Below are 16,642 nucleotides of genomic sequence, written 5' to 3'. Positions count from 1 at the left end.
TTGCACCTAGTTCCGGGATGTAGTTGTAGGAGAACAGTGTACAGAATAGGGGCGTTGGGGCAGAATGAAGAAGCAGGACAAAATGGACGGGCGGTGAAAGTGAAGAGAGGACAAAGAAGGGAGAATGGATTGAGATGTAGATAGAGAACAGAATAAGGAGGGGGAAGAAGGAAAGAAGTAATCTGAATAGGTAGAGGGGAAGAATAAGAGAAAGAGATAGGATGGGTGGAAGAGATTCAATAGAAAACCCGGGAGAACATAGAGGGCAGAATTAGGGTAGAAGGCAACAATGAAACAGAAGAGGACAGGAAGCGTAACCGAATGGGAGAAGAAAGGATGTGTTACTTCTAGCACTATTGAGAGTAAAATTATCGTTTGGTATTACGAGCTCAAAGTTTACTAAAACTCAAATTATTCCCATTGCGATTTCCAAGATATGTTTCTATCTATCTTTTTTTTTTAGAATAATAAATGAAACTGCAGTTCACTTGGGAATCTTGGTTTTCTTGGAAGCCAGTCGAGCGGCTGGAAAGCGACTAGGAAAAGAGTAGTGGGGAAGATGTGTTGTGGCTGCCTGCTGTCCATATGGTGCCACTGGTCTTTCCTGTGAAGCTTTGTGACAACGACTAGTAAATGTATGTTGGTAGGAGCGCCCGAGTGGATTCCTTTGAAGTGTTCAAAGTCTGATGCTGGCTGCAAGCAAACCGGTACAAAAGGGGGTGGTGATGGACGGAGCATCTGAATCAATCAAACACTCACACCCAGTCAAAAGATCTGGGTTTAATCCATCACCGTTCTTTAGCCCACTCTGCCACCCCAGTTCCGACATGGCTATATGCAAATCAGTCTGACCCTGTGCCTCATGGGAACAGTCCAGCCCGAACTGCCAAGCCATGTCTTCCCTGGACCGGAAACAAGCTTCCGAGGACCGGTTTGAGCATGAGTGCGGAGAGAGGCTCAGAGGCCGCAAATGGTGTGCGATGTGCACGAGCCCAGACACATGCACTGTAGGCAATCCGCCTTTGGGAGCATTTCTGAGAGCCCCTACTTAATATCTCGGCCAAAGCATTGCTAAAGCAATGCCATAGCCGAGACCTAAAAAGCATGAGGGGGTAAGTCACACCAGAGGGTTGCGGGGGAGTAGGAGCAACAGACCGCAGAAGGGGGGGGGGGAAGCAATACGAGGGAGTCGCTCGCTAGGATAGTGGGATCAACAAAAGGAGGGGGAAGCAACACAAAGGAGGTGCAGGGACAGAGCAGACATAACAGAGAACGTGGGTAAGGGGAAAGCAAAACGGGGGAAGGAAGGGTGCACCAGATGGGGAATAGCAAAACAAAGAAGGTGTGGGTGGAAGGAGAAAGAAGCACCACTCACAAGGTAAAGTTGGAGGGGTGGATAAGAAATAGTACCCCAATCCCAGTTTGAACAGCGGACGGGCACTAATTAAGTTGAATCAGTCTATGCTTGGTACATACTTCACAGAAAGGTAAGGAAGTGCCAAATAAGAGTCAACAAAGAAGAATGACAATGAAGCCATCAAATGCTAAGCACTCGACAGGCTTTAGCCCTTTATTGTAAACAAAACATCTCACAAGCAAGAGTGGAAGCAGTGCACGTGCTGTCACAGGCTCAACCTAAAATGTTTCTTTGTCGTGATAAAGACTGGAAAAGACACCGTTGAATAATCAAGTTGTACAGTGCAACTGCCTTACACCTTTTGACACTGAAGTGCAAGCCTTAATGTCACTGGATGCAGCCGAAATATCAAATAGTGAGCACGTTCCTGTAACAAGATATTCTTATAAATCCCTACGTCCCAACTAACTTCCTGTGCTTATATTAGACATGTGTAGGAGATAATGAAAGCTCAGAACAAAGAAAAGCAAAAGTGTATGGTTTATTAAATAATATGAAGCCAGATTTCAATTACTATGAGCCATTTTCTGATTTAGCGTTTTTTCGACCAGATCACCAGATTTAATTCCCTATCATCCCTTCTTTGCCTCATTCCCTTGCAGAAACCTCAGTTACACTATCCAGCTGCACTTAGTGCTTAGCTTTTCAAGCCTTATTTTGGAGAGACTATCCACCCAGCTCCTTTTTATAAAAATATAGTTGGATGATCCATACGCCAGTCAGTTCTTAAAAACCTTTTAATTTCAGGTCAACAGCTTCAGTTAGCACTCCATTTACAAGTGACTTTGAAGCATGTTTCCAGTTTTAGGAATCCGTTTCAAAGTGCACATAGTACTCCAGTTTGTAGATTCTTTACACTTTATTTCCCATTTCATATTGTCTTCCATTAGTCAGGCATCCTCTCTGTACTACAGTGCCTTATGATACAGTTGTACTGTAGCTTACTTATTGTCAATAAATATTGTAGGAGACATAACTGGGTGATGCACGATTCCCTGGAAAGAGACCATTTCTTAATACCAGATGTGATGTGAGGGGCAGTTCATTTTGCAAGGCCACCTCCTGTCTCCTACAAGCAGGCAACCTGCATCTAAACAGGAAGTGCTTTCTCCAATAAGCCCAGTAGCTATAAACTCTAAAAATATGTTATTTTCTATTGAATCAAAGAAATGGACTTGCAATGGCCGTGTGGAGAGGGTGGGAATGGAAAACTCCATTAAAAGTAAAAAATGGAGAAAATAATTAGGGATGAAGTATCATTTTAGCTGAAGCATTTAGATACCGAGGGAAATGCTTGGAACCCTCATTTTGGCGAGTTTGATGTTTGTATCTCTCAGAGCATTATGGCTTTATTCCAGGATAACGTGACTAAGGAGGAGAATGAAATCATTAATATTACTCATACTTCTGCATCAGCCTGGTATTTTTAAATGGCTGATTTCAACTTCCACTCTTCAACCCCCACCTCCTCTGTGATTTTAAGCTTATTATTTTTGCTTATACTATTATCCACATTTTATAGCATGTGGTTGCTCCTGGGAGATGTGGTGGGGTTTATAAAATGCAGATCGTTACTGTGAGGCTCAAGTTCACCAGCTCTGAACACACAGCGGTCTTTCTGGAGAACAAATGATTGTGTCACCCCATTTAACGAAGAGAGAACTATGTATAGCCTGCATGTTTATTGGTCGATAATATTGAAAGGTCACACATACATTACTGTAAATGAGGCAGCAGTGGGGAGATTTGCAACTGGTGTCCTAAATATACAAGTCAATAATATGCAGTGCCCATTGTATCTAGAAAATCTGTGCGAAAAGAACACAGAATTCAAACCCTAGATATCTGTAAAGAACAAAGTGCTGACACTTGGCCTGCCCTGCCCGGCCCATAACAATGTTGCTTGTTTGAGGTCTACTATTTTTGATGTTCCTCTTCAACTGCCCTACGTTCCACGCTCGACTCCTGCGCCACCGTCACTCCGCCCATTTTACTATAAGGAACAAGATTTATTGCAAAACATGGTCATATGTCAGGCAGACCCTTTCCCAGCACTGTAGACACAGGAAAGGAGCTGCTGATTGATTGGAAAAGTGATGGAAGAAGTTTACAATGAAGGGTGCAGTGGACAATGTCTGACAGGCGACAGATATAAACAGGCCTTGTATAAGTTTTTGTAGGGCATGGGACAAAAACTGCACGGTGATATATTTGTTTTAAAATCTATACAATAAATCTATAGTAGAACAGGTCCTTTAAAAAGAGTGGGGCACGGGACAGAGTGAGGAAAAGCCAAGTGATGGCAGGGGCAGTGAAGACAGAACGTGGTGGAGGCGGCTTAATTGCAATAGCTTCAGAAGACGCCCAGAGGCACGAGAGGAGGGTCAGGGAAGCGCAGTATCGAGAGATGCGGAAACCATTTCTAAAACGTAGAAAAATTGGCCGATGCCACACAGGGACATGCCTTAGCCCAGAAATACACTAACCAGAGAATAATATGCCAGACAGCATCACCCTTACCCAAGAAGGCCCTGGTCCCAGCCTTTGATGACTTGACCAGTCCCCAGAGTGAAGGTGAATGGCTGGTCCCGTGGAATACTGCTGTCAAACTCGGTACCATCCTCAAGAGTTCCCTGTGGAGAGATAAATGTAAGGAGGAGTCAAAGCAGTCAAATCATAAACTACGAAAGACTGTCGGATCTAAGATTCTGTGAGATTTTAGAGAGAAAAAAACAGGTTAATATGCTGTTTGACCAAGAATTTCTGCACAGTGCAGGAAACACCAGGGCATATAGGATGGGAGGAGTTGAGCCTAGAACAGTGAACTTCAAACGTTTTAATGCTGCTGCCCCCCAGTGGGAAACGAAAATCACCAGGGCCCCCTCAAAAATTTTCACAATTATTCTATTAAACTGCCAATGTTTAAATAGGTCTAGACTTATTTAAATATTGCAGTTAAGTTCTGGTTTTGGAGAATATTTGGAGTCTCTTCCCTTTTGACAGCTCCTCCCAATCCCTTACCTTTTGACACCTTCTCCCAACCAGGATATACATGACAAAAGACGTTAGGGCGGGCCTAGTACACAGCAGATTAATGCCACTCTTTTCTGCTGAAAACAAAGCACTATTATCAGCATCATGTTTTTTTGCCCAGAGCCTAGTGTCCCCACCTGGGATCACTTGAGGCCCCCCTAGTTTGAAGACCTCTGGCCTAGAATAAGCTGAGGCAAAACAGTTTTCTGCAAGAAACAGAGCGCACATACTTACAGTGTAGTGCATGTGAAGCACGTCCCCTTTACGGGACTTGATGGGACAGTTGTCTACCCTCTTCTTCACCCCGATTTGCATCTTCTTCTTCTCCTGTGAGCTGGTGCCTACGGCGAGGGCAGCCCAGAAGACCAGGGATACAACGGCCACGGAGGAGCTCAGTTTCATGATGGAGGGTCTTGAGGAAAAGACAAAGACGGCACACATTGGTGTCCAATAACGACAGACTCCAACTCTGGTCCACATAATGGCCTCTTCCCTTCTCCTCCCAAAGTTTCAATCACCCCCTCCCCCTCAGAAATGGAAGTGCCATCGTTAACTTTACCATGTCTTTATATACACCTACATTTACAGTTAAACAACGGTCTCCCCAAAAGTCATAGGTAAATCTAGAGCCAGCATCAATATATGGATCCCCTCCCCTCTGTGCATGAGCTAAACCAGAGGTCCATTTCCTCATAGATACCTTGAGATGAAGAAAGCCTGAGTTGACCTTGTGTGATGCAAACCAGTGGCTGTTGTAGTGCGACGACAGAAGACAGGAGAAGTAGCCCTTACTTGCGCAGTCCACGCTACCTGGTGCTTTCACACAGCGTGTCTAGCACCACACCAGGATTCACAGCAATGTTCTCACTCTACTAACAGTTTCTTTAAAAAAAATACCCAGCTACAGGACTCCCCCCTCCCCCCACCCCAATACAAAGGTCCCTGGCTCAGCAGCCATAGCCTCAAACCCACCCAAAAACAAGTTTTGAAAAACAAGCACCATCTGGGATGTTTCAGTGCAGTTGCATGTGCAAGTAGTCAGGCTGCTGGGTGATTCCAGAGTGATTTAACCAGCCTCCCACAAGGACACTGATCTTCCTAGCACCTATACTCTACATTGTGAGGTTGTAACAGTCTTGCACGCACAAATGAATAGATGATGTATTTTGGCTACTAGTGCACAGGGCCTGCCGGTGGTTTTCAACGTGGTTTAAAAAATTAATTTAAAAAACACACACACACACATTACGTTTAGAAATCGTGCCCAGTGTATCTGGTCTCTCCCACCCACCCCAGCACCCTCAAGTGAATGTGCTTCCTGCAGGGTATACCGCAACCCATCTTTCCAGAAGCAAGCCTGATTTCATATAGACAAGCGCTCTGCTCAGCTGCACCTTCTCCCTGCAGGCCTAAAATACATTCTCTACCATGTCCCCAGAGAAAAAAAAAAGTCAAGAACCTCCCTTCAAGCCCAGGGAATCCTGTCCCCTGCGCCTATCCTTCCGGGGGGCCAGCCCCCCTAGAGAGTCCACACCCCCGTCCCTCTCAAAGCCAACAGCCAGAGCACACTTCCTCGCCCTACCTCTGCGCATCCACATGTCCCAAGTATGTACGGCATCTTTTTCCTTCTGTAAGTGGGTTTCTCTGGCACCAGTGAGGCTTTTGTCTGAAATAACAGACGCCGGCAGCTCGTCCCCCTTCTTGCTTAGATCCCAATCATGCCAAACTTTCCTTGAGTTCTTTTCTCTGGGTACCCAGACATCAGCCGCCTGTTTGGACTGATGCTTTCCTTTGGGATTGGCCCTGGTCTGGCTACATCCTAACACAGGTTTTGGCCACTTACGTCGCACCCAGATATCCTCGGTGTTTGGAGGGTCAACAGATGGATCCCTTAGGAGCCTGATTTGACCCTGCTCCCCTCCTCTTTCCAACCACACCACTTCTGTAGCGAGGAGCCTTCCACAACCAACCAGAGGCTCCACGTTCTCAACAGAAGTGACTGTCCCCAGCTCTTGCAAGGCCACCTCACCGGCTGACCCCGAAGGGGGACTAAGCTGGGACTCCATCTCAAGCGTCACAGGAGACATCTCTGGACAACCCCCCGAAGTCGTCACCACCCCCAGATCTGTCAATTCACTGCACAAGCCTCCAGTGCAGCTACGTTTCTCTTCATTCTCCGAGCTGGAATCCCCATTGTCACAGTGTGTCTCAAAAGGCGAGTCTCCCAGGCCTTCTTGCCAACAGCTGGTCTTGCATTCTCCTGATATTGCATAGTCCAAGGTCAAGATCTTCTCAGAGGTAGCTACCTTCAGTAACCCAATATCTGTCTCCTCAGTCATTCCTGCAACCTTACAACCTCGCAAGCCATTTTGAAGTCCCCTGGACACCAAGTCGCAGGAGTCACCGCCGCCCCCTGTGCAACGGTACTCCTCTGCTGAAAGCCAGCAACCTACTTCTCCAGGACTCATCCCCTCTGCATCACTTGGACACCAACATTCACTGCTCTCATGATCATTACTGAGGCACCAGCAGCCAGGGTCTATATAGAGCCCCTTTGGACAAGTCCACCACGAGTTATCATAACCGCTACTCTGGCACAACCACCAAGCATCTCCACTCTTGTCTCCCATGTCTTCATAATCCCAGCTTGTATCCAAATACTCTGCGTCCCTGTACATGCAGCTAGGAACTGTGAATTCTGCATTCCTGCATTCTTCTATCGAACACATGCACCGGGCATCTTCCCTGTACGGACATTCTGGGGCTCCAGAATTGCTATTCATCCCACTGAATGGTACACCGGGGCAGCCATTCTCCATGCAGCCCAAACTCTTGTCGCATGCCTCTCCAAAGGCAAATCTAGGGACAGAGTCATGCTCATGTTCTGGATACACAATCACATTTTCAACATATTCAAATGTGGAGTACTGGTAGATCACAGTGCAAGCCTCACATTGTGAGCCTCGAAGGTCTGTCTGTGGTGACTCCGGTTCAGAAACCTTGGCAGCCACCTCTCCAATAACATCCCCTGACGTTTTGACACTAGAATGTTGGTACTCACCCAATAAGTTGTTAGTACATGCAACATGGTACTCACCCCCTGGTCTACCACAAGAAGCATCTGAGAACCCAACCACTGAGCTCCTTCCGCAAGGGCCTTGATCACCCTCCCTAACTGTATACTGACTTACAGAGACACAATCACTCGTGGTTAGGGTCTCACCCCCAGGGCTCATCCCATGATTCACTCTGTATTTATCCCTTTTGCTTTCATCAAAAGAATCTTTGTATGCACTCCCTGGGCAGCTTAAGGAAACATATTCATCCCCTAGAGCCCGGCTGCAAAAACCTTCGCGTTGACTCTCCAAATTACTGCCACAAGCATCCCTGTGCTCAATGCCTGGGTTCCTCTCGCTAACATCGTCCAACCTCTCGTGCCTCAGAAACGTGCCTAAAACAGATTCCGGATGGCATTCTCGGTCTTTCAGAGTCGCTTCTTTATGATGACACCCCATACCCCCCAAACCTGTAAGCTCTTTAACTGGACTGCAGTCGGGCACATCTCCAGAATGACACCAAACACAAACGTCAACTCCGTCGCACTCAGCACTGAGCACAAGTGCATTCCTGTCATTAGACCCAGGGCACTCGACGGCCACATCACATTCAAGTCTTCTAACACTCCCGTCGCCCTCATCAAAACCCTGACCGCCAACTCTTTCAGTATCACAGCCTGATCTCCAGCAAGCATTTTCTCGACACTGATGCCCAGATGTAGCAACATCTGCAGCTCTATTATCACATCCCGTGAAACTGACGGCTAAATCTTCACAGTCACATCGAGGATCGAAACTGACAGCTCTCGAGTCAAAACCGAAGTCTTTAAGAAATGCATCTTTAACGTGAGGTCCAAACTTACACCCGAGAACCCCGACATCCACATCTTCTAACTCGCACCCAGAATACCCAACAGCCCAACTTCCAACATCGTGCCCATCTTTAAACTCGAAAACATGCCTGCTGGCACTCACAAGTCCAGAGTCACTGTGGCAGCCCATGCCATTCACATCTTCACCCTCACAAGAACACACAGGATCCTTGGCCATACCATCTCCAAAGTCAAATCCAGTGCCCCCAACATGCATATGGCGATACTTATACACCGGATTCCTGTACAGCGTGGTTTGATCCCCACAGTCTGCTGCGCCCAACCTCCCTCCTAGCTGAGAGGCCAACAAAGTACAGTCACCTTTGTTAGTTGATGACTGTTCCCCATTTGCCTCTGCTCTAAGACAACTTCTTGAAGAAAAATCCAGGGAATCACCAAGAAATACCAGTTGACAGTCTGCTTCGACGTCCCTACCTGGGCATCCTTCAGTGGAGCCCTCCTCACATTGCTCCTCCCGGGGACACCTAGTTGCCTCTCCCATTTGACCTCCAGATTTGTCCACTATGGGGCCACACGATAACATCTCTCGCTGAGGTCTTATCTTCCCCTTCTTGTGACCTCGAGGGCGCCTCTCTATAGGGTTATTCAAATCTTTCTCTACACTGCACCTGGTTTGCTTCGCTTTGTGGCTCCTGGTCTTTTTGCCTTTGGAGCCACGGAAGTGAAACCGAACAGGAGCGTGTGCTTCGGAATCCATCTGAGAGTTATACCCCAAATATTCAGGATTACAACAATCTAAACTGGGGTCCTGGGGATACTCTGATTCAGGGTGGGGTTCTTGAATCATCTGTGAACTCCTGGGACCCGTTACATTCTCTATATATTGTTTTTCAGTGGTCCTCTCTCTCAAGTGACACAAAGTTTGCCCAATATCGTGTTCTACGGGACCGCAACCTTCCTCGCCACGCTCCCTTCCTGCGTCCCTCTGTTCTAAGATGCCCTCGACGTGGTCACTTCCTCTATCACTCGGTTCCATGAGTCCTCCATCATGATCACTAGTAGGGATCTTCCGATGCCCCCTTTCTCCATCTTCACCTCCCCTCGTAGACATCTCCCCATCTGTCGTGCACTCTGGTCTCTGCTCTCCAAATACACCCTCGCCATTGCCCACATCTCCGAGTCCTATCTCCCCCTGTGGCCCAAGTCTGTCATCTTCACTTCCGGGTATCCTTGCCCCTCTGGACTCCTCTATTTGATTTCCCCTTCTACTACCCTTCTCCACCTGCGATACTTTCTCATCCCCACTCCCACATACCCTGCCCCTGCGGGGCCCCTCTTTATGCCTCCTTCCGGGTAACCCGAATTTCCCCCTGCCCCCCGGGCGCTCCTCCATCTCCTGCCACTGTCTCCGCTCTCTTCTTCTCACCTCAGCCTTACCGCACGCCGGCTACAGTACACACCGTCCCTACGATAGGCCCCGCCTTTCGCTTCCGCCTACGTCACTTGCAGAGCAACGAAATTCAGCCAATCACTGCAGCCATGAGGCTCTAGGGCACGCCTTTTTTCTGACATCGTGCACTCTTATTTGATGAAAGATAGCTCCGCCAAAGACAAACGGCGTGGGGTTAGTCACGTGATGCACCAAGCTGAAGGCCAGCTCAGGACATAGACAAGTCACGTGACGTCTAGTCCCGGCGCGCGGCTCAGCACACTCGCGTAAATTGAGGCTGGCACATTCACTATTGGCTGCTGAAGCCCCCGATGGGAACGCCCATTGGCGTCGCATAGAAATGGGGGGTCAGGGCGGGGATGTTCCAAGGTGAAGGTGGAAAACAGCCAGGGATTAGTTTTCCTATTATTCTGGGAACATAAAACGTTCTGCATAAATATAAAAAATTAACTACAAAATCACACATGGGCTTCAAGGCATGTAAATCATTCGGACGAGAAACGACATCCCCCCTTTATAACAGTGGTAGTAGCCGTCTAGCCCGGAACAGTCTGAAGAGCAAAAGAGGTAGCAGCCATATTTCTTTCGGGCATAAAAAGAAACAAAAGCCCATTAAAACATTGTGTACTGTGTTTACATAGTGGCTGGTTTTAGTCGAAATAAAACAGTGCGCTGATGTGCCTGAAACTAGCTTTACCACACCACTGTCCCCAAGCTAGTAACAGACTAAATGTAGATACACATGTACTAGTAGCTTTTTGTGAAGACAGGGCTGCCAAGTTTCCCCACTACCAGGCCTCGAGTAGGGGTACCACGCGGGTGGACGGCGTCCCCCTACTCACTTTACCTGGTGGACGCCGTCCCCCCTGCCCAAAAGTGCAATGAAGTATTCAAGAAGTACGCAACTCTTTTACTTTCAAGGTACGGCAATAACAACCAAGTGTTCCATTTACATTTTGCACTTGACTTGATGTCTGCCACCATATTGCGATGCAAAGTTGCTAGCCGCCAGGTTATATCAGTTGCCAAGTGCAGCGGAACTCCCTGTAATAACAGGGGACTACTTTTGTGACGTCACTTCCTGTCGTGACGTCACTTCCTATGACACCACCTAACTTGAACGTCCCCCCACTTCTTTTTTAGGACTTGTGCCCTGCCCACTACTAATGTGTCGACGAAAACAAACCAAATGCCAATACTGATACTCAATTCTCAACACTTAGAAGAATGGCGAAGTAACAAAGAATCCATACGCCCATGAGCTAATCAATAGCTTTTTATTCTCATAGCACCTATTCTTTTGAACTTATTCATTTGTACAAGAACACATAAATCCTTTATTAACCTTAGATAGTTTATATACAATTCCCACAATACAAAATAGTAGCCAAACGTTTATATGTACAAAACTTCGAAAATCACACTTCCTAACATTCATTCCTAAACTCATACATTCTAATCCAATCCTTCACTCATCCTACACATTCAACCTACACATACCAATGTAACTGTCCGTAGGGCCACTAAATCTATACTCACAACTAGTGATTGGCCCCAGCTAAAACAACCAAACAAAACAATAGTTAATGCCTTAATTAGATGTGCACACTGTTTCCTTATAAAAGTTCATAATTTTAAACAACAATTTCCTAAACGTGCACAACACAGCTTAAAGGCTTTTGGTATTCAATTGTTTGGTAAAGCAAAAACAAGGGTCTACGCGTTTCGAACCACCAAACTTTCAGGGTTCTCATCAGGACCAAGAAACACAGTTTGACTTGCGTCAGAAGATCGACAATTCAACAACCGATGAACTCTTTTGGACAATCAGAAATCCGATGGACTGGTGTGGAAGTGGCTTCTAGTACTTCTCACGTATTGCTGTGGACTTGCCACGACGTCCCACACTCGGGCGCCGTGTAAAACTGGCTCAATGGCCGCCGTTTCTATTACTGCCGGTGAGCTTAATCCTAACAGGCTTCCTCGATTTCAGTAGCGTGATCTGCTCAATGGCTCCTGGTAATTCTTTCTTCAGAGCATCAGTGTTGAGAATTGAGTATCAGTATTGGCATTTGGTTTGTTTTTGTCGTTGAAAGGACTCAGCCTTACTGATTTAGAGCCACACCCTTGATTGTTTTTTAACACTTCTAATGTGTGACATTTCTGTTTGTTGTTTGCTAATATGTGACATTTTCCAGTCTCAGCTTTGTCAATTTAAGAGACACTTTATTACAAACGTAGTCAATGACTCACGCAGTGGCATTTAACCCATTAGTGGCAGGATTTTCTTGTAGCTTAGGATATAATCCAACAGCAGCAACATTATCCTAGTGTTTATTATTATTTTTTTTAAATTATTTCGATTTTGTATAGCGCGAACATTACCCGTAGGTGTCGGAGCGCTTTACAAAAGAACCAGTTGCGTTACATAAGGACTTTGGCTTACATGTGTTACATAAGAGATACAAACAGAAACAATTGCAAATGTACAAGTTGTAAAGTCACTCAAGGAAGAGATATAAACAGAGAAAAATTGCAAATGTACAAGTTGTAAAGCCACTCAAGGAAGAGATATAAACAGAGAAAAATTGCAAATGTACAAGTTGCAAAGTCACTCAAGAAAGAGGTATGAACTCTAAAAACACATAGGAATGGTAGTAAGTACAAAGGTCTACTACATATACTAATACAAGATAGGTGGGGTAAAGAGCTGGGTAGCGGGGGAACGTAAAAGGGTCAGAATGAGGAGCGGAGCAGGAGGAACAGGTAAGGGTGAAAAAAGAAACTTAAAGGGAAACCAAAAGTCAGGGTTAATGTCAGCAAAACCGGTTGTGGACCCGCAAACAAAAAGACCAAACTCGGTTTTAGATTTTGCAATAAAATATTTTTGGACAAGGAAAGGGTTAGAGAGGGGTTAGATTAGGGTGGTACAAAGTACAGCAGGTCGCTGATACCCAGGCGGTTTCCACCGCATTTAAACAGAGAAAAGAAGCTCCAGAAAGTACGGAGTTGGCCCGTTTTTATTATGGCTACATCCAAGGTCACAATCGAAATATAGAGTATCCTGCAGGAGGGTGTTACACCCAAAGCCTAGTTTTGAACGACAGAAAGTACTGAGACGGACCACGAGTATTATGCATTTTGTCCAAAATTTATAATGAGCAGATACAGCCATCCACAGGAGTGAAACATATTTTTCTTGAAACAATTTTACAGCACCAAGCTTCACCTTCCTGGAGAGCTGGAAGCACGCAGAGATCAACGCCTTACTCAAGAAACCCAAGGTGGACCCCAAGAACCTCAAGAACTTCCGGCCCGAGGGAGGAGCCAAGCTCGCGTCCGAGATGGCCGCGTTTTAGCTCGGCTCCGTTCGCCTGCCTGTTTTTATCGTCTATCCTGCTGTTATCCTGCCCCGGGAAGCCCTCTTTGTTGTGCTGTAGTGCTAAGACGCCTTGCAGGCACCCACCTTTTGCTCCGGTGGTCCTCGGGTGCCGTGGATCCTGTACGGCGCTCCCGCTCGCTTCGGGGCCTCCGGAGCGGGCTGGCCTGGACCTTCTTGGCGGCGCCCGGACGGGGCGGAGCAGGATGATCGGCCCTTGATGGCGCAGTGGACGTGGTCGTAGAGGCCGTTGTGCGTATAGGCCGGCTGTGGCTTGCTGGCCGGCTCCGGTGGGCCGGGGGCCTTGGGTGGAGGCGCTGCCTCCTGTTGACGGGGCTAACCGTACATTCGGCTTGCTCCCCCTTTGTTCTCCGGTCCGGCCATTTTGATTTCCTCCGCCCGGACCCGGGGAACGGGGCCGGCGGCACTGGGGAGCCGGCGTTTCCACATCTTCTGGTGGCCCCCCTTCCTGCCCTGGAGTGCCCTGCTGCCGGTCGGCTGGTCTTCATTTGCCTCGCTGCTGCCCGGACGGAGGTTGACGGCCGCCGCGGCCCTGCCGGGCTTCCAAGATGGCGGCCGACCCTGAATGTCTCAGCCGGGCCTGGACGAGCGCTGGAGGCCCGCCGCATGACCCGGGTGCCGGATACTGTAAAGGTTTTCCTACACTTAAGGATATCCTGGATGCCCTACACGCCTGGCGAGCTTCTTTGGCCGCACCCGTCGTCACCCTGGAGGTGGATCCTCTCTTCGGGCCGTTCGGGCCCCCGAAACTGGGTGCGGCTTCACTGTTGCAGGGTGCGGCTGGCCCTATCCTAGGAAACATGGGCCCGGCGACTGCCGCGTCTGTTGGGGTGCGGAGTTCCGTTGCCCTTCATCGTCCTGTGCTGTCTCCTCTGCCGCTGGTCCGGGAGCCGTATCCCGTCTGGACTGGACTCGATGACTCTTCCTGCCTTTTTTCGCCTCGGCTGACCGACCATGGCTCCTGTGCCAACCCAGCTGGGTCGGCCTTTCTCGAACTGTCCCTGAAATTGTGCCTGCATTGTGTGCGATGTTCTATGACTTTCCTGGATCTTCCGGGTTTTACTCCACGTGTCTTATCTGGACTGCCGTCTGATCTCCCTGTTCTTTGCCTTCTGTTCTTCGCGGTCTGGTTCTTAGTGAATCGGACGGCCACGACTTTGGACAAACAAGGACAGGGCTGATACAAACTTGCCTCTGTGTGCGGTAGTATTGTACTGGTTGGATGATCGGCATGTAACGGTATGATTATGTGTGATTTTACGGTGCTCCTGGAGTGTATCCTGATATTTTTTGACTTCCCGAGGGCTCTGCCTTTTTTCGCAGGCGGGTGGGTGGGTGCAGACAATTCTGTTCCTAGGCCCTCTCCCGTGTGTTTTCTCCCTTTTCCCTTCCCCTCCCTCTTTTTTTGTCTTCTGTTTCCGTCTTGCCTTTGCTCTTCTATATTTCGGGTTCTAATTAGGGCGACAGGCACGCTGCTGGGGGGTAGGCCATAGCCTTCTGCAGGGGTGCAGGGTGGGCTTGAGGGGTGGGTGGGGGGGTCTGTCACTTTGGGGGGTCTTTTTCCCCCCCTTTTTTTCTCCCTTTTTTGTTCTATGGCTCTTGTGTATTCTCTTTTTCGGGACTCCTTCTCGTCATGTGTCCCCCTGGGGTGTTTCTGATGCATTGACCTTCCGGTAGTATAGTGATTATGGCTCACTACGTATTCCGTCATCGATCTTTAATGGATGCCGTGTGCCGGTTTATGTTTTCCTGCTTTGTCGCCGGGGGGCGCGTGGTTGGGGAGGAGTCCCTTCCTGTTTCCTTTTTCTTCCTTCCCCTCCCTCTTTCGCGGGGGATTTCCTTCCTTTTATTGGGGTGTGTACCGTATTGCTTTCTACGATGGGATCATTTTTACTCATGTTTGTTAGGTCGGGTTGTTGCTGTGGTGGGTGGGCGCTGGCCGGCGAACGCCATATCCTCTCCTTGTGGTACCTCAGTTGGGATTGTATTTATCGATATGTTTGGTTCGTGTTGGATTTATCCTGTAATTTCTATGATCGCCGAATCGCGGCTCACCACGGCCCCTCCCTTGTTGCTTGACTCACTGCCCGTCATGATCCTGTACTCCCCGTTCCCATAAAAGAAAATCAACCTTCATGTATCCTGTCCCTGCTGATTGCTCTATGGCTTTTGATATGTCTCCTGTGTTCTTTTTGTCATATCCTGTGGACACGTTTGTATTGCTAATTAGGCTTTTGCTATGTGGTGGCCAGCCCGTTGGGTTGTAGGCCCGTATTTGTGAGCACTCTTTGTACAATAAAGGTTTTAAAAAAAAAAATAAAAAAAAATAAAGAACTTCCGGCCCATCTCCCTGCTCCTGTTCCTGGCGAAGGTCATCGAGAAGACCGTCAACAAACAACTGACCCACTACCTCGAGGAGAAAACATCGGGGACGCTTCCCAGACCGGGTTCCTCAGCAACCACAGCACTGAGACTACCCTCATCGCCACCACCAATGACATCGGGACCCTGCTGGACAGCTGAGAAACAGCGGCCCTCATCCTCCTGGACCTGTCATCCGCCTTCGACACGGTCTGCCACCACACACTACGAACACGCCTCCACGACGCCGGGATCCAAGAGAAGGCCCTGGTTTGGACCACCTCCTTCCTCTCTGGCAGAACACAGAGCGTCCGCCTTCCCCCCTTCCGTTCCGAAGCCACCAAGATCATCCGCGGCGTACCCCAGGGCTCATCCTTCAGCCCAACGCTGTTTAACATCTACATGGCACCGCTCGCCCTCCGCGCCCGTCGGCACGGCCTCAACATTATCTCCTATACCGATGACACCCCGCTGATCCTCTCCCTCACCAAGGACCCCCACACTGCCAAAACCAACCTCCACGAAGGAATGAATGCAGTCGCGGAATGGATGAGGAACAGCCGACTGAAGCTGAACTTGGACAAGACGGAGGTCCTCATCCTTGGATCCACCCCTTCGACCTGGGACGACTGCTGGTGGCCGCCCGCACTGGGAACCGCTCCAACACCCACCGACCATGCACGCAACCTAGGGGTCATCCTCGACTCCACCCTCTCCATGACTAAACGGGTCAACGCCGTCTCCTCCTCCTGATTGAACACCCTCCGCATGCTCCGCAGGATCTACAAGTGGATCCCCACTGAAACAGGAAGAAAGGTCACCCAGGCCCTCGTCAGCAGCAAGTTGGACTACGGAAACGCCCTCTACGCAGGAGCCTTGGCCAAACTCCTGAGATGCTCCAACGCATCCAGAACGCCTCGGCACGCCTGATCCTCGACATCCCTCGCCGCAGCCATATCACACCCCACCTGAGAGACCTGCACTGGTTCCCCATCAAGAGAATAACATTCAAGCTCCTCACCCTCGCACACAAAGCACTCCACAACACCAGACCTACGTATCTCAACAGATGACTCAGCTTCTACACCCCCA

At 48.6% G+C, this 16,642-nt stretch overlaps 1 protein-coding gene across 3 annotated transcripts in view; it reads right to left on the bottom strand.

Moving 5' to 3' along the window:
* Positions 1–9,902, bottom strand: part of FKBP2 (FKBP prolyl isomerase 2) — a 37,680-nt gene extending 27,778 nt beyond the window's left edge. Inside the window, exons 1-3 of one of the 3 annotated variants that reach the window (XR_013601058.1) lie at positions 5,151–9,771; positions 4,685–4,862; positions 3,938–4,050 (exon numbers count right to left, since the gene is read on the bottom strand). Coding sequence is in view for 2 of the 3 variants with exons in the window: in XM_078660736.1 (XP_078516862.1) it covers positions 3,938–4,050; positions 4,685–4,852 (281 nt within the window). In the remaining variant the exon portion in view is untranslated. Of the gene's footprint in view, positions 1–3,937; positions 4,051–4,684; positions 4,863–5,150 lie in introns of all 3 variants that reach the window. The other 2 variants (XM_078660736.1, XM_078660738.1) reach the window with 2 other exon arrangements.
* Between the last annotated feature and the right edge of the window lie 6,740 nt (positions 9,903–16,642).

Source organism: Lissotriton helveticus, chromosome 9 (assembly GCF_964261635.1).
Source record: "Lissotriton helveticus chromosome 9, aLisHel1.1, whole genome shotgun sequence".
Lineage (NCBI taxonomy): Eukaryota > Metazoa > Chordata > Amphibia > Caudata > Salamandridae > Lissotriton > Lissotriton helveticus.
This window is presented reverse-complemented; position numbering and strand designations above follow the sequence as displayed.